The sequence below is a fragment of the Castor canadensis genome, chromosome 11 (assembly GCF_047511655.1).
Source record: "Castor canadensis chromosome 11, mCasCan1.hap1v2, whole genome shotgun sequence".
Lineage (NCBI taxonomy): Eukaryota > Metazoa > Chordata > Mammalia > Rodentia > Castoridae > Castor > Castor canadensis.
The window spans coordinates 47,496,575-47,514,275 of NC_133396.1; the positions used below are offsets into that span (position 1 = coordinate 47,496,575).

A 17,701-nucleotide genomic window follows, 5' to 3' on the forward strand; every position below is an offset into this window, starting at 1 on the left:
AGCCGAGCTCCCTCGAGGGACTGGAGAGCTCGAAGCTTCGGAAACGTCTGGAAATACAAAAGGCTGGGGGCGACTCGAGGGGGCATCCCAGGCCAAGCCAGGCCCGGCCCGGCCGGGCTTCCCCACTGCTCCCCGCCAGCCCAGTGCCTACTTGGCGTTCCCGGGCGGGCTCCGGCAGGGCCCGGGCTGCGGGCCGCCTTGGTCCGGGGGCTCCTGGGGTGGCGGCTGGTGCGGGCCGCGGGCGTTGGGCCGCGGGGGCCTCCGAGCGTAGAGGAAGAGCGCGGGGTCGGGCATGGGATCAACGTCGTCCAGGGCGCAGGCCGCGCGGTCCCAGGCGGCCCAGTCCCGGCTGGGGCCCTTGGCGGTGGCCTCGGGCGGCCGGCGGGCCCGCTGTGCGCGCCGGCGGGGTCGGGGTTCGGCGGTGGCGCCAGGGCCTGCGCGCGGGGCCTGCAGTCTCTGGCGCGCGGCGTGCAGCTGGCTGGAGAGGTAGGCGGCCGCCTCGGTGTGCTTCTGCAGCTCGGTGCCCAGCACGGTGGCGCGGTGGCTGCGGCGTCGCAGCTCCTCCAGGAAGCGGCGCTCCTCGGCGCGCAGGCTGCAGCGCAGCGCCGACACCAGCGCCTCGCGCTGCGCCACCTCCCGCCGCAGCTCGGCGTTGGCCGCTGCCCGCGCCTCCAGCTGCGACTCCAACGCGCGGCACTTGCTCTCCAGCTCCCGGGAAGCCTCCTCTGGGAAGGGAGAATAGAGAAGAGGTGACGATGCTCGCCTGGCCTGGAGCAGAACCTGAACCGCTCAACGGTCAATACAGCACAGCCCTGCTCCCCCCAACTTCCCCGACGCCGCGCACGCATTAGCCAGCGGCCTTGCCTTGTCTTCTTCAGGGGCCTGGCACCTACCCTACCCCTAGTTCTTGCTGTTTCAGCTTAAGTTCAAAACCCTCCTTGACCGTTTATTCATCTACAAGTCATTTATTGACCCGTCTATATTCATTGTTAGGTTTTGTGTATATTGTGCATAATGAAACGGTCCCCAAAAAGCACTCAGAAGTGTAGTAAATAATCACAAATTAAATGTGAGGTTGCCACTGTGACTTGCCAGGAAGGAGCAAATCAGTGTTCTCACTGCCATAGAAGGATGTCAACAGATCAGGGAAGGCTTCCAGGCAGCAGCAGCTTGTTCTAGGATCTGGAAGATGAACAGCTTCTCCCCTCCCCTAGAGACAGGTGCTTCAGATGGGAGAGCAGCTTGTGCAAAAGCCCCGTGGCAGGAAGACATGGCAAGAGCAAGGGACTGGAAGAGTTTTGGGTGTGCCAGGAAGGGGGAGTCAATGTCTTTGTTTCCTTCACAGAGCATTTAGCACATTTTGTCAATTTTTTTGTTTACTGGTTCACTGTTTGCCTTTGCCTTTGTAGGTTTCAATCCTGGATGTACATTGGAACCAGAGAGTTTTTAAAAAAATACTGTTTCCTGGGCTGTACCAAAGATTATTTGGATGGGCGCCTCTAGGAATGGGTACTCTTAGATCTTCCTAGGTGGTCCTCATGCTCAGAGTTGAGGACCCCTGCCTCCCAGACCATGAAGATCCATCTGTACTCTGGGATTGGGTACATGTGAGTGAGTGAGGAGATCCAGGTAGCTGAAAGAGGCAAAAGACATGTCCTTTTTAGGACATGTCTCTTCCAGGGATATGAAAAGCACCAAGTGATAGAAGGATGAAGAAAGAGTTCTCAGGTCCAGTGAGAGAGGTTTTTCCTTTTCTTTGGGGCAGTGGTTTGAGACCTGGTAACCCCAAAATCTCTTCAGAGGAAGGATACTATGGTCACAGACCTATGCTCATCTAGTGTCTGGCATTATTTGCCCCCTTCCTCTCTGCACCAAGAGGCTGTTCATGGTTGCCATCTAAGGAAGTGGGCAGAATAAGTTCAAGACCTGTTTAGATGATCCCTAGCTGATATTTATATACATGAAGCAATTTGTAGGGCTCTTAACATTTTAGCTTACATTTCCAGTAGTCCCAGTTGCCAACTCTTCACCATGTAGCTCTTGATCTATAAGGCACACATCAATATGACAGGGAGCCTGTTCTTAAAAATTCTCCTGACCACTGGAAACTATTTTTGTGATCTATTTTTAGATAACCTGTGCCTTACACTTCACAGACAATGGGTAACACCGAGTCCCAGTTCTCAGAGGTCCTACAGTCTGATGATTAAGATCTCAACAAGGCAATCTTTCCCCTGCTGCATTAATTAAAAAAATTTTTTTAAAAGAAAGCAAGATATAATTTACCATTTTAACCATTTTCAGGTGGACGGTTTGGTGTAATTCATTTCCAGAACTTTTTTTTTCTAAGATGGGATCTTCCTATGTTGCCCATACTAGCCTCAAACTCCTGGACTCAGGTGATTCTCCTGCCTTAGCTTCTCAAAGAGCTGAGACTACTCAGGAGTACACCTTTTCACAGATCTCCAGCACTTTTTTGGGGGTGTGTGTGTGCAGGACTGGGGTTTGAACTCAGGGCTTTGCTGTTGCAAAGCAGGTGTTCTCCTGCTTGAGCCACACCTCTAGCCCTCTAGAACATGTCATCTTGCAAAACTGAAACTTTATACCTATTGTGTACCATCTCCCCACCTCACCCCAATATATGAAGTCATATGGTATGAAGAAATGTTTTAGTAGAATTGTGGCGATGGCACTAAGTTGTGCTTTTATAAAATGAAAGATTTGCTATGTGTATGTCTCTCTTCTCTTTATCTAGGCTAAATGCCCTGAAGCCAAGGACATGCCCTGATGCCATGGTGTGGCATCTTGACATTCAGCGTCTTGTGAAGTCCCATCTTGTGGACTGTGACCATGGGATCACTTGTGCCATCGATGGGAAGGACTGGGGAGGCAGACCAGGTGGAAGTTAAGCCACAGTGCCATCTCCTTTCGGCTTTCCTTTCCTCTGTTACTTTGGACAAACATGGATACAGGTACTATGTGTAGTGGTGTAGGTTGTTCAATTGTGCATTGTCACCCAGCTGAATTGGCCAGTGGGACTGATATCCTGCACTCTGCTCCTCAAGCACAGGAGTGGCTGTCCCCAAGTGTAGGCTGGGGAGGGAAAAGGCATGGGTCTTATGGACCCATAACTCAACTTGTTGGGCCCCATGGCATTTCTCCACTGGTAGTCCTTCTTTTACCTTGCTGGTGAGATTGGGCCTCTCTCATCTCTAGATCATGGGTCAGTTCTAGAGGGAAAGAAAAGAAAAAGCAATTATAAATGTGTGTGCATACGTATGAACAGAAAGCAAGCTAGATATCAGGGAATGACAGCTCAGTAAGTGGCAATAAAGATCCTTAAAACCATCTAAGCCCACCCCTCGAACCCATCCGCTACACCTATGTTACTATGGCCCAGCAAAGGGAAGAGACTTGCCCAGGGCACCATGGGAGCCTGTCAGGCTTGATCCTGAGGTCAGAGATCTTTCCAGCACACACTTTGTGCCTCAGTTTGGGGATTAATCACTCCTTGTTGGGCAGAGTCTTGTTTGGGGGCTGGGGGACTATCTGCCCCTCCCTATGGGTGATGTGCCAAGCAAGCAGAGTGGTTCTACACAGGGCTTTGACTCACTCATTAGTGTTTAGTTGATGGATGCTGGAGTATCTGGAGCTTCCTGGGGTCACTGGAGATAGGTAGTAAATATATGCCTTTCACTATTTTCATGGCCAGTACTGCTGTGCCTATGATATTGTCTGAAGATGGGCACTGCTTCCCCAACCACTTCCACTACATTCCAAAGGCAGAGAGAGAGACTTAAGAAAGACAGCACCTCCTAGTGATGGGAGCTGCATCCTATTTTGGCTTGGTGTTGAGGAAGCTGGACTGCCACCAAAGCCTAGGAAGAGCTGCAGAAGGGCACTGATGTAGAAGCAGGTTCCTCCTGGGTGCTGGCAGCCCAGCCACCAGTTTTCCCTGCCTGTCCCAGTCCCAATTCTCTGGTGCCCCAAATGCTCATTTTCCAGCCCCACCTCCCATCTCCCAACTCCACCAGAGCTCAAGAACTGGAAAAAGGGGGCTAGAAGTATGCTGTTGCTCAGTGGTAGACTACATGCCAGAAGCCCTGAGTTTAAATCCTTGCCAGAGGTTGGAGAGAACTGGGAAAAGGGCAGAAGAGAGCCAGAAGCCATAGTGGCATACTCAGGAGCACCTCAGCGTACCTGTAGAGATGCAGAAGAGGGCGTGAACTGGGGGCTGGGAAGGTAGCACATCTCTGGGACCACTGCCCTATAGCACCTTCAGAGACAGGCTTCTGGTCCCTTGGCTTGCTCTTCCTCTGCCCTCACAGGGCTCTTCTAGAGACTGGGGGCTTTGCTTTGTCCTTCTCTGGGGAGGCCGCTTGTTGCTAGGAGATGGAGAGCTCAGGGTGCCCGGGCCTTTGCTGTGACCGGAGCCTGAACCTCTTCCCAGGAGTTCTGTGAGGACTCTGATGCCTCCACCCCTGGGTCTTTCTGAAACCAATGTAGGCCCTCCTCCAAGACCTTGCGATATAGCTCAAGGGATCGTGGACTAGTTTCAGGAGCTTAGCCCAAGAGACCTTGGCTCTGCCACTAAGTCCCTGAGGGCTGGTTGCTCTTCAGTCCTTAACCATGCGTCTTGGAGATGGGAAGACAGAATCCCAGTTAGGCTCCACTCCTCCATCTAGTGAATGTGCCTGCCTGTCTTCTGGCCAGAGTCCCTATGAGTTAGATAAGCATGCTGTGAAGTCGGATGGCACTGTGTAACCTTAGACCAGTAAAAGCACCTCTCTGAGCCTCAATTTTTTCATGTGGAAAATGGGAACAAAACAGCCCCTCCCTTACAAGGGGCTGTTGCTGGAATGAAATGAGAAAAAAATAGAGGGTTTGACCTAGTGCTGGGTTAGTGCTGAGGACATAAAAGCAGGGCTTGTTATTGTCCAGGCTGCCCCACCAGCTCAGAACACATTCCCCATCTCTCAAGCAACTTGTTCTGAGTCCTTAGCCGTTCTCAGCTGGCTTTCCAGGCAGCTTTTCCTGCTGGCTCTGCCACAAGCCCCTTTTCTCTCCCATACCCTCCTGGCCTCTATGGGTCCTTTCTCCTTTTTTTAACGATACTGGGGCTTGAGCCTACACCTTGAGCCACTCCACCAACCCTTTTTTGTGACCTTTTTTTTTTTTTAACCCCGAGATAGGCCTCACAAACTATTTCTTCGGGCTGCCTTCAAACTGCTACCCTCCTGAGTAGGTACAGTTACAGGCATGAGCCACCAGCACCCAGCTCTTTCTCCAATTTTTTCCTTTGTTCTTATTCCTTCTTCTCAGCACCTCCCCCCAGAGGGAGGGCCTTATCTAATCATTTCAGCCCCACAGTGGCAGTTCCAGACTAGAACAGAGTTAATTTTTAATCTCCTTAATCAATAATCAAGAGTCTGGTCTAGAAGGGTAGTGGGGCAGAGGGCCCTCTGGTCCTGCCTGTTACACTTTCTTGCGATCTGGCCTTTCTCCAGAGTGGAGGGAATCAGGTCTTCATAATTAGGACAAAACAAGAAGAAATTGGAGGGAGGAACTGATGTAAGTTTATAGGGTTCCCTATTTTCCTCTAATGTTGCTACTGTAATGAAAAAGTGGCATCAGGGAGGGGTGGGTCCTTGTGGGCCATCCCTGCCTCCTGGGCTGGCCTCTGGTACCATCTGGTCTTTGGAGCAAAATTGCTGGGAGCCTGGCTTGGAATTTGGCAGCTGGACCTATGTATGGATGGAGAGGAGGCCATGGTGGCTGAGAGTCAGGACTACTGGCATCTTGTGCCACAACTGTGAGAAACCAGGTGGGTTGCTCAGGCCTTGTGGGCTTGTTTCCCTCTGGAGAGTGGAGAGCCTCCCATGAGCAAGGACTGGAATGGGGCAGACGTCCAGGCATCATGGAGATAGAGAATGTCTAGAAACCTGCAAAGATACTTAAGACTGGGAGCCTGGAACTCTGCATTCTAATCCTGACTCTGTCACTAACATATTGTGTGACTCTCTCTGGGCCTCAGTTTACCCACTTGTACAATAAATAGGGTTCTCTCAGCTGAGGTATTCTATGAACTACTGGTTCTAAAGCCTGCACTTGGAGATTCAGCCATATGAGCACTCTGGGCCATCCCAAGCCTCTGAGAGGCTCAGGCAGATGAGGCCGCAGTTTCAAAAATGGGGCCTGGCCTGGAATTTCCATTCATCCTTTGCTTCCCTCTGTCCTGGTCACAAATCCAGTCAGTTGCCAGGTTCTTGCCTTTGACCTGCCTCCCTCCCCATTTCACCCACCTCCATTTCTCCCCTGGACCATTTTATCAGCTCTGTCACAGGCCTCCTGACCTTCACCTCTCACAATTCATCTTCCCTACAACTGTCAGATTGATAATGCTGATTGAGCAACACTCTACTGCTCAAAACCCCTTCCAGTGGCTCCTACTCTCCAGGAAGACAGGCCAAACTCCTTAACTATCTGGGTATTTGTCATGGCGTTCACAATCTGGCTTCAACTGGATCTCTCACCACTCTATACACAACTTTACCCAGTCAAAGAATTTTTTGTGAGAGCTTGGTTTCCCACCTTCTGGCCTTTGCTATACTGTTCCCTTCATTTGGAATGTTTTCTTCCTTCCCCTTCCCCTGTTATATTTCAGTGTGTCTGCACATTCCACATTACTCAGCCTTCAGGGAGGTGAAGAGTTCCCTCCCAAGGAGCCTCTGTGTCCTCCAATCACCTGCTTCTCAAGCTGAACATGACCCTGCACATGACTTTGTCAGTCTTCTTTATTTTCTGCTGTAGCTTTCTTTTTTAATTTTTTTTTTTTTTTGCACTGCTGAGAATGGAACCCAGGGCCTTGTACATGCTAGGCAAGCAATTTTTTTTTTTTTGGACGAGCTGTGGTTAGAACTTAGGGCTTTGCACTTGCAAAACAGGCCCTCTACCACTTGAGCCACGCCTCCAGCCTCTAGACAAGCAATTGACCTACCACTGAGCAACACCCCTAACCCTTTGCTGAATCTTTAAAAAAAATTTAAGATAAGGTTTCACTATGTAGTCCAGCTGGCCTGGAACTCATGATCCTCTTGCCTCAGCCTCCCAAGTGCTGGGATTACAGATGTGTACCACCACGCCCAGATTCTGCTATATCTTATCATTTGTTGATATGTGTACCTCCCCACCTGAACTCAGGGCTTTTTGAGGGCTGGAAGATGCTCCATGGGCAGTGACTCAAAAGGGACAGGTATCCCCAAGAATGGACTCCTGGACTCCCTCACCCACTATCTCACTAGAACCCTCAGCCCCCAAACTCTGACCCCACCACCTCAAGTTTCAGTTTCCTCATTCAGAAAAAAAGATGACAGGATTGATGTAAGGCTTGAAGGGGCTCACAGTGAGCTCCCCATCAGAGACAGTGACCCCCAACCCAGCCATCTCTCCTGGCCTCACCTGAGCAGCGTTTCTGCAGCCTCAGAATTTCTAGGTGCAGGTCTCGAAGCAGGGCCATCTGCTCCTTTTTCAGGAAGCTGATGTGGCGTTGCACACTCTGAATCTGATGCTCCAGGGACATGGTGTCCATGGCAACCCAGGCCTGGGCCCCACCTGGGGAGGACCACAATGTGAACCTACATCTTTGGAGCCCACCTGCCCTGCCCCACTCTCAGATCCTTCATCATTGTTTTGTTTGTTGTGCCAGGGATCAAACCCAGGGTCTTGTGATTCTAGGCAAGTGCTCTACCAATAAGTTATATCCCCAGCCCATTTGTTTGTTTTTGAGACAAGTTCTCACTGTGTAGCCCAGGCTAGCCTCGAACTTACCATCTTCCTGCCTCAGCCTTGGGAATGTTGAGATTATAGACATGTCCCGCCACATCTGGCATGTCTCCTCCACTCTGGGTCCTTGGCCACCAGGTAGACAACTCTACCACCACTTCATTTCCCCTCTAGTCACTTACTCAAGCTTCATAAGCAAGTGGGTGTGCAGGCAGGCAGAATAATTATTCCCATTTAATAGACAGAGAAGCAGAGGTCCAGGGAGAACTGGCTTTACACTCATGCTCCCATGTAACTTCAGCCTCTTCATCTCAGAAAGGAAAACAAATGGAGCAGCAAAGTCAGCAAAGAGAGACAGGTAACTGGGATGACTGGGTGTGACTCAAGTACTAGAGTGCTGCCTAGAGAGACAGATGACTTGGGGCGTTGCCTGCCTCTTCATTAGCTGTGTGACTTGGGGCTAGCCCTCTCCCTCTCTGGGCTCTCAGTTTTCCCATGGATAGAATGAAGGTGTTGGGAGGGAGGATGAACCCTTAGTCTCTTCCAGCTCCTCAGTCCTTCAACCATCCCAGCTCCAGGGTGACCATCAACAGGTGAGTTGTTTTGAGCATAGCCCTCGCCAGTTCAACTGCACTCCCCTGACTTTAAGGCTCTTAGCTTCTTCAAATCATGGAGAAGGGCCAATGAATGCTTTAATTACACTGACTCTCTGCTGAAGGCAAGAACTGGAGATCTCTTTTATTATTTATTTTTTTTGGTGGTACTGGGGCTTGAACTCAGGGTCTCATGGTTGGTAAGCAGGCGTTCTACCACTTGAGCCACTTTGCCAGCCCTTTGTTGTGTTGTGTGTTTTTGAGATAGGGTCTCTAAAACTGTTTGCCTGGGGATGGCTTTGAACCATGATCCTCCTGATCTCGGCCTCCTGAGAAGCTAGGATTGCAAGCATGAGCACTCACCAGTGCCTGGCAAGGTCCCTTTTAAAAAAGGAAAGTGAGATGAGTGTGGTGGGGCACACCTGTAATCCCAGCAGAAGGATCACAAGTTCAAGGCCAGCCTGGGTTACACAGTGAGTTCCAGGCCAGCCTGAGCTAAATATCAAGACCCTGTCTCAAGCAAAACAAAAACAAACAAACAAAAAGGAATGGGAGAAGGTGTTAGGGAGATTCATGCAATGAATCTGTAGTGGAACCATAAGCCACCACGATGGACAAGTGATATACACCACAGAATCCTAATGATGGTAGGGCTTTCCAGCACTCCCTATGGCCCTGCCATCTTCCTAGTGACTCTCTCTCTCTCTTTCTTCTCTCTCTCTTTCTTTCTTCTTTTTCTTTTTTTCCTGTTGCCCAGTCTAGTCTTGAACTCCTGAGATCAAGTGATCCTCCTGAATGGGACTAGCTGGAACTACAGGTGTGAACTATCATGCCTTAAGCTTTTGAAGGACCTGCCTCTACCTGCCCCAGGACTCCTTGAACAGTGAGGGAGGCCAGTAAGACAGACAGCTCTGCTCAGATAATAGACCCCTCCACACTGGCTTCCACATGAGATTTTTATTTTTTGGGTTACAGCAAGCAGGTCTGCTTGAGAACCTCGCCTTCATAGGCTCCTCTCTAGGACCCTTTCCTTAGTACTCCCCTGACCCAACTAATCCAACCAACCAGGACTTTTATTTCAGCAGGGGATGGCCCTTTGGCCTGCCGGGATCACTAGACATTTACTGACCATCTGTTATGTTCAAGGAACTTTATACATAACACCCTCCTTCTGTGTAGGTATTACCATCCCCCATTCACAAAGGGCAGAGACTCAGCTGGTGGGCCAGTTCACATGCTCAGTTAAGTAGTGGTTCTCCAACCAAGTCTTTTGTTTTTGTGACAGGGTCTTACTATCTTGCCCTGGCTGGTCTAAAACTTGAGAGCTCAAGTGAAGGAAGCTTCAGCTTCCTGAGTAGCTGGAATTACAGATGTGTGCCACCATGCCCAGTAGGCAACCACATCTTTCAAATCCAAAGGTTTCCAGTATTTACCCTGGGAGTAGCCCTGGGTTTGATTCCTAGCTCTTTTAGTTTCCTGCTGTGTGACTTTGAACATGAAAGTTAACCTCTCCACAACTTTTATCCCCTCTCTTTGTTAAATGGGGCTAAGAACAGTAACAGTCCTAGGATGGCATGAAGATTAAATGATAGGTAATGTGAAGTACATAGTATTCAATGTGGCTTAATCAATGCTACATCCCTTCATCCTCCTTTATTAATGTTTAAGTAGGTTAATTCTTGTCTTTATTTGCCTGTTTTTTTTCATTCATTCATCCATTCATTGATGTACTGTGGCCAAGCACTTGGCTGGGCATGGGGGACACAGTGATGAACATATTGGGGTCCCTGCTCTCATGGAGTTCATGGGGTAAAGAGGAAAGAAACAAATAATGTATTAAAACAAGTAAGTGCCATGAGAAACCCTCAGGATAACGTGGAAGAATATGAAGTGGGACCTATTTTACTTGGTTTATTTTTTTTGTGGTGCTGGGGACTGAACTCAGGGCTTTGTACATACTAGGCAAATGCTCTACCACATCCCCATCCCATGGGACCTATTTTAGACTTGGGGTTATGGAAAGTCTCTTTAAGTAAGTGACTTTTAGGTTGATTTTTTTTTTTTTCTGAGACAGAGTCTTGTTATGTAACCCAGGCTGACCTCATACTGGAGATCCTCCGGCCTCTACTTCCCAAGTGCTGGAATTATAGGCATGTATCACCATGTTCAGACAGGTTGAGATCTTATGGCAGGCAGAATCCAAGATGGTCCCCAAGTTTCCCAGCCTCAGGCATACATAACCTCCTATCTTACCTTTTCCTCTTGAGTGGGAGTGGGACAATGTATATGATGGGTTTCACTTCAGTTGGGTTATATATACAAAAGTAAAGGGTTTTGTTTTGTTTTTGAGACAAGATCTTGTTATGTAGCCCAGGCCAGCCTTTAACTTACCATCTTCTTTTCTCAGCCTCTCAAGTACTGGGATTATAGACATACACACCTACAGCCATCTTAAAATTTTCCTTTTTTTTTTTTCCAGAACCTCCACTTGGTGATTGAATCTAGGGCCTTGTGCGTGCTAGGCAAACACTTTGTCACTAAGCTACTATTTACCTGAGCTGGCTTCGAACCACGATCATTCTTATCTCTGCCTCCTAAGTAGCTAGGATTACAAGTGTGAGCCACTGGCACCTGGCACCAATCAGTTGATTTTGAATTAATCAAAAGGAAGATTATCTGAGTAGGCCTTGCATAATCAGCTGAGCTCTTCAAGCCAACTCTTGAGTGGAGGTCCCAACAAAAATGTGCCAGACTCTTGACCTTTAGAAACTTTGAGATAATTTTCCTACCTCCCTTCCCTCTTTTTTTTTGTAGTGCTGGAGATCAAACCCATGGCCTTGCACATGCTAGATAGACACTGTATCATTGAGCTACACTCCAGCCCTAAATTTGTTTTTTTTTTTTAAATCAATAAACTTTGTGATCATTTGTTATACAGCCATAAAAACTAGCACAGATCCAGGTGTGGTGGTTGTGAGTAATTCCAGTACTTGGAGGCTGAGGCAGGAGAATCAATAGTTTGAGGACAGCCTGGGCCATATAGTGAGTACCAACCAGCCTGGTCTACATGGCAAGACCCTGTCTCCAAAAACAAACAAACAAACAAAAACCCAGAAACTAGCACAGACTTAAGGGGTAGGAGTTAAAGAAGAGCATTTTCAGGGATGGAGGGGTGGTTCAAGTGGCCGAGTGCCTGCCTAGCAAACACGAGGTCCTGAGTTCAGACCTCAGTACCATCAAAAAAAAAAAAAAGAAGGGCATCTTCAACAGGGAACAACAATCTGTGAAGGCCCAGAGGTAGGAAAGAATTAAGTGATAATAACAATAGTGTACATTTATCAAATACTGCTGCGTGTCAGTCTTTGTGCTAAGTGCTTCACATGGTCTGTGTGAGGAACTGGGATGTGGTCACAGCTAGTGAGGGCTGAAGTACAAAGTACTGGGGAAGGGTCACAGTAAGGGGTCACAGTAAGGGAGGTTAGCAAGGGAAGAAAGGGAGGATCACACAGGGTTTTGTAAATCATGTTAAGAATTTTGAGAAAAAAAAAAAAGAATTTTGGATCATCCAGGCAAAGGTGGCTCACGCCTATGATTCTGGCTACTCAGGAGGCAGAGATCAAGACAATCGAGGTTCAAAGCCAGCCCGGGGAAATAGTTCTCAAGATACTATCTTGGAAAAAACTCTTCACAGAAAAGGACTGAAGGACTGGTGGAGTGGCTCAATGTGTAGACCCTGAGTTCAAACCCCAATACTGCAAAAAAAAAAAAAAAAAAGACTTTTAGATCAATATTAAGTGACTTTGGGTTGGGGTTGTAGATCAGTGGTAGAGCACTGGCCTAGCATGCACAAAATCCTGGATTTGATCCCCAGCACCTTCAAAAAATTACTCAATGATTTTGGAAGTTATTAAAGGATTTTAAAGCAGGGGAATGACAGGATATGATTTGCATTTTTAAAAGATCACTCTTTCTGCTGTGGGAGGCGCAAATTAGAGTCAGTAGAGTGGATACAAAGAAGTCAATAGGGAAAGTATAGAAGTGGCCAGGGTAAGATGATGGTGGCCTGGACCAGACAGTGGAAGTGAAGATGGAATGATGTTCCAGGTGTATTCTGTAGGTGGGATTGGCAGGTCTTGGAGATGGAGTGAATTGAGTCACGATGGTGGGGGGGGTAATGTCCAGGATATTCCCCAGTCTTCTGCTTGGAGCAGCTAAAGAATGAATATACATTGGCTAGAGCCTTCCCTATTGCTTCATCTTCATATTGGACCTCTTTATAATTACTCTCTAGGTGACCTCGTCCAATTCTAGGGCTATAAATACTATTTATATGCTGCTGGTCTCTAAAGTAACTCTTCCCTGACTGCTACACTCATTACCTAACTCTCCATTTGGATGTACATTAGGTTCCTCAAACTTACAAGCCTGAAACTGAACTTTTGCACTCCCTTCTACAAACCTGCTCTTGCCCACTGTTAGCCATCTTGATGGACAGCTTTGCTATTGCCCACTAAGTTGCTGGGACCAAACACTTGGGGGTCATCTCTCTTTATTTTCCATAGCCAATCTGCAAATCTTGTTTGCTCTGCCTTCAAGAAAGTGTCCCAAATCCAATTACTTTTCACTATCCCTCCCAGTCCAAGTCACAACCTCCCTCTGGTATACCACTGCAGTAGCTTGCTGCTGGGCTTTGGACTTCCACTCTCCTGCCTTGTTGTCCATGTAGGAGCCAGAGTTCTTTAGCAAATAATAGACCTGATCGCGTCTCCCTGTCTTCAACTGAAGACTCTTGCATCACATGTAGACCCAAACCCAATGTTCTGATCAGACTCTACATGTCCGCCCCTCGTTCTTTTTTGCCTCATCTCTTGCTCTCCCACTGCTAGCTCCACCCCAGCCACTCTGGCCTCCTAACTGTTCCTGAATGTACCAAGCACATGTACCTGGGGGACTCTGTATGTGTTCCCCTCTGCCAGGAATGCCCTTCACCAGGGTGGCCTCATGGCCCTTTCTGTTCCTTCATTCAGACTGTTCAAATGCTACCTCCTTAGGGCCTTTCTTGGATCACAATATACTCCCTTGCTCTGCGTTATTTTTCTCCATGAGCTTCTCACCATAAGTGCACTGAGTTTTGTTTACTGTCTGTTTTCCTGCCAGACTGTTAGCAACAGAAGATGACTTTGGTTTTGTTTCCTCTGGTTCCTCAGTCCCTAGTACAGTATCTAGCTAATAGGAGGTACTTGGTGAATATTTTCAGAATGCATGAGTGAATGGATTTGTGGGAATGGCTAGATTGATGACAGGCAGATTTACAGAGAAGGTAAAATCAAGATGGACACATTAGGTTTGACATGCCTGAGAAAACTTAAACAAGGAAAAATAGATGTCAGGCAGACCATCCACTATACTGGGGTGTAACTCAGGAGAACAGGTGAGCTGTACATCTGTGCAGTTATACATCTGTGTCGGAATATGTGTGACTGTGCCTTTGTGAGTGCCTCAGGGAGTGCACATGTGTATGTGAGTATGTCTGAGGTGCTAGTAACCCAGAGATGCTCAAATGCTAGGCAAGTGCTCTACCACTGAGCTACCTCCCCAGCCCTTGATATTTTTGAGACAGGGTCTTGCTATGCAGACCAGGCTGGCCTCAAACTCACAATCGTTCTGCCTCAGCCTCCCAAGTTCTGAGATTACGACTGTGTGCCACCATGCCGAGCTTTATTTGTGTTTCTTACTTGTCTCTCATCTGTGTGTGTGCTGTGTGCATACCTGGAGGATGAAGGTGTGTGGGCCTGTTAGGATGAAGAGAGAAAATATCTGTTCTCAGCTGCTGGAATGCAAATGATTATGATGGGTGAAAGCCCTTCCCACACAGCCCTGGAGCTTGAAGCCTGGACCTTGGCCACAGAGGAGGCTGAGCCAACCAGCTGTTTCTGTCCTTTCCCAGAAGGACTTGAGCATTTGCTTTGAACGAGGCAGGCTCCTCTTCTCAGGGCAGAAATTTGGGTCATAAACGATCTTGGCAAATAGTCTTTCTTAGACATTATTGTGTAGTTTGTCTGAGGGTGGGAGATGGATTGGGGAAGGAAGAACTAAGGACAGCACAAATCTCTCTAGGTAGATGAGGAGTCACAAGCTCGTTATAAGGCCTGAGCCAAGAAAATGTCAGGTTTGCACAATAGAAATGCATGCCTGGAACCACTGGGTTTCAGAAACTTGTGCCCTGGACGTGGTTCAGGCCAGTGGCAGCAGCTGAAGGGTTAGGGCTGTCAGCTCCATCTTCTCCCCAAACCCAGCTCTAGATGTCCAGTCTCACAAGTTCAAGGTGAAGAGGTTCTCTCACCTCTCTGCACTGTCCTGACCACCTCAGGGCCCACCTTGCTTCTGCTTCCCTCCTGGTATTCCATGTTTATTTTCTAGCTTGAAAAATCACCAAGAATAAAAAAGGACCTGTGACACAGGGTTCCCAGTTTTGTTTTTGTTATGTTGAGACAGGGTCTCACTATGTAGCCCAGGCTGACCTCAAACTCACGATCTTCCTGCCTCAGTGTGTGCTATTACACTAGGCTTAGGGTTCACAATTTACAAAGTTAATTCTAAGTACTTTTGACACATCTCTCATGTGTCTGAAAGTTACAAATATTTCTCCCATTGGAGAAAGCTGATGGAAGATGCCTTTAGTGCTCAAGACCATAACCATCAGCAACATGGCAGGCTCAGGAACCTTCTGACATTCTGAGACTCCTGACAATAACCCAGACCCTGCTTGTCTCTGGAGTTTCTGGGTCCCCCTTTTCCTACCCAGCTTTCTGCCTACAACTGACTTTGTGTATGGGAAATTTAGTTCTTTCTCCTCTTCAGTTCTTGCAGCTCTCTGGGTGGAAAGAACAAAAGTAAACATAGAATCATGGTACCCTGGGCTCAGAGGGCTTCCAGAGTCATCTCAGTCAGTGGTTTTCATATTTTGCTCTACGCGGTCCAGAATTCTGCACAGGGGACCTCAGATGCTGCCAAAAGGATTGGGGCCAAAGGGCAGGGCTTGAGGATTTGCTTTTTAATCTTCTTTTCTGTGATGAGCTTGTATATGTGAATTCATTGGAGAAAAGGCTTCTGCTAACCAAAAGTCACTTATTATTATTATTATTATTGCAGTGCTAGGGATTGAACCCAGAATCTTACACGTTAGACATATTTGGCAAGTGCTCTACCACTGAGTTACATTCCCAACCTCTGAAAACCTTCTTTTGAGACAGGGTCTTGCTCTGTAGCTTAAGCTGGCCCCAAACTGGCAATCTTCTTGCCTTAGCCTCCTGAGTGCTGGGAGTACAGGAATGTACCACCATGCTTTGCTAAAGACCACTTTTAGAGTCCAATTTTCCTTAGATATTTAAATCTTATCTTCTCCACCCTTTGGTCTGCTCCATATTGCCCTGGCTTCTTCTGCCCCATCTATCTCTCCCTCAGGCAGGCCAGGTGGCTGGCAGCGGACCAGCACCTGTGATTCTTGCTTCTGCTTACACAGACTTTTTATTGTGTGCCACCTTAACTCCCTGACAGGTTCTCTTGTCCCAGTTTCAATGTCATTCTTAGTGTTTCTTTTCTCTCTGGAACTGAAAATATTTATTGAGTCAACATATATCTCTGTACTATGCTGAATACTCAAAACCTACATTTTATGTTTCAAGGAGAATGTTAAACTTATTTTTTGTCATTCTTATATCCAGGGCAGGTATACTGGCTAGGTCAGGCATGGCAATTCATGAGTAAATAAATGAATCAATATGTTCTTTATTTTTCTTAGTCATTATTCCTCTTCACTGCCTGACTCAGATGCCTGGGGTGGGAGGAGAGCAGGAACTCAAGAAGTCTTTCTGGGACATGGCATCAATGCACAGCAATAATGCCAACACTAATCCTAATCCTAATACAGTCTTGGCGCTGTTCTTAGCATTTTAAACATATGAACTCATTGATCTGGACCACAACGCTGAACGCTACACCTAAGGTCCTGTTAGTACATCCACTCCATAGTTGAAGAAACAGAGTTTCAGAGAAATAAAGTAACTTGTTTAACATACACACTAAAGCTGACTCCAGAATTTAAGGTCCCTCACAATGCGAACAGTCCACACTTGCATGCTGATGTTTTTTGGATTTTACTTACTGCTGCTCTCATGACAAACTCTATCTAGCCATAGATATCCCCTCATTTTATCCTACTGAATTTTTGCTTCCTGAAACGGATTCCTCCTTCTAGGCCTTGCTCCACTGCTTCCTTTCCCAGGAATCCTTTCCTGATTCCCCACCAAGCTGGAACGACTCTCTCCTGCGTCTGTGTTTCCCAGGAAATTTGTTAGAATCTGCATGGTGTGTGTGTTGTGTGCACCTGGCTTCCTTGTGCACATAAGCTTCCTGTGGGTAGAGCTCTGTTTCTGGGACTCCCTTGCAAGGAACAAGCACACGAACTACAGTGAAACAGAATTGAGTCTTCACGGGAATCACCAGGACATGTATTAAAAAATAATTACCTTGCCTATCCCCATCAAGTCCTTGTTTCTCCTGGGACTTGAGTCTGGAACAAGAATTTGGCCTTTGACAAATGTCTGGGACTCTGTCTGCAAGGTGGACCACTTAGCCAGCGGTAAAGCCAAGGTCCCTAGGGACCTTGTGGACCTTTCCACTCCCTGCCCCTCCTCCCCCATACCCTTCAACTCTGGCAACCCTTCCACTGAAGCCCCCCCGCCCCCGCCTTTCAATCTTGATGTTCTGCTCTGTTTGTGCCTCGAATATGACTCCCAGAGAAGGCAGGGGCGGGGGGATGTGGCGACTAAGGAGGACAGGGAAGGAAAGACAGGCAGAAAAAAAGGCGCATGTGGTGGGAGGTGGCAGGGCTGGACCTCGGTCTCTCTGGATTCCCCGCCAGCACCAGGAAGGACCCGGGTCCGAGCGACGGAGGACAACTTCTGCTCGCAGCCCGCGGTCCTGTCCGCCTCCCGCGCGCTGCGGTGCCCAGCTCCATGCCAGCCCTCCTGGGGGAGCTGGAGCTCGGCCGCGCAGCTCCCCACCCGGGGCCGCCGGCCAGCGCCCACCCTCCAAGCCCACCGACCGGCCTCCTCACCTTCGGGACCTCAGGGAGCGACCGGCCGGCGGGGCCCGGGGCCGGAATGGGTGTTGGGGAGGCGCTCTTCCCCCCGCCGCGCTAGCTGCGCCCGGGGTTCCGCAGCGCCCGCCCCGGCTGCGACGCCATCAGTGGCTGCGAGGCTGCGGGGCGGTGGGGCCGGAGCTACGGGGGGCTCCGGGGCGCCGAGCGGGGGGTCTGGGGCGGG

General features: G+C 48.6%; 1 protein-coding gene across 2 annotated transcripts; it reads right to left on the minus strand.

Moving 5' to 3' along the window:
* On the minus strand, window positions 1-17,701 carry Ccdc92b (coiled-coil domain containing 92B). 2 transcript variants are annotated; one of them, XM_074046618.1, is made up of 4 exons: window positions 17,494-17,701; window positions 7,459-7,611; window positions 3,183-3,230; window positions 1-725 (listed from the first exon to the last, which is right to left on the minus strand). In XM_074046618.1, exons 2-4 carry the CDS (start codon window positions 7,586-7,588, stop codon window positions 148-150), a joined length of 756 nt encoding a protein of 251 aa, XP_073902719.1. In that variant the 5' UTR covers window positions 7,589-7,611; window positions 17,494-17,701; the 3' UTR covers window positions 1-147. The 2 variants fall into 2 exon arrangements, with proteins under 2 accessions (XP_073902719.1, XP_073902720.1); XM_074046619.1 differs by lacking the exons at window positions 7,459-7,611; window positions 17,494-17,701 and adding an exon at window positions 3,614-3,750.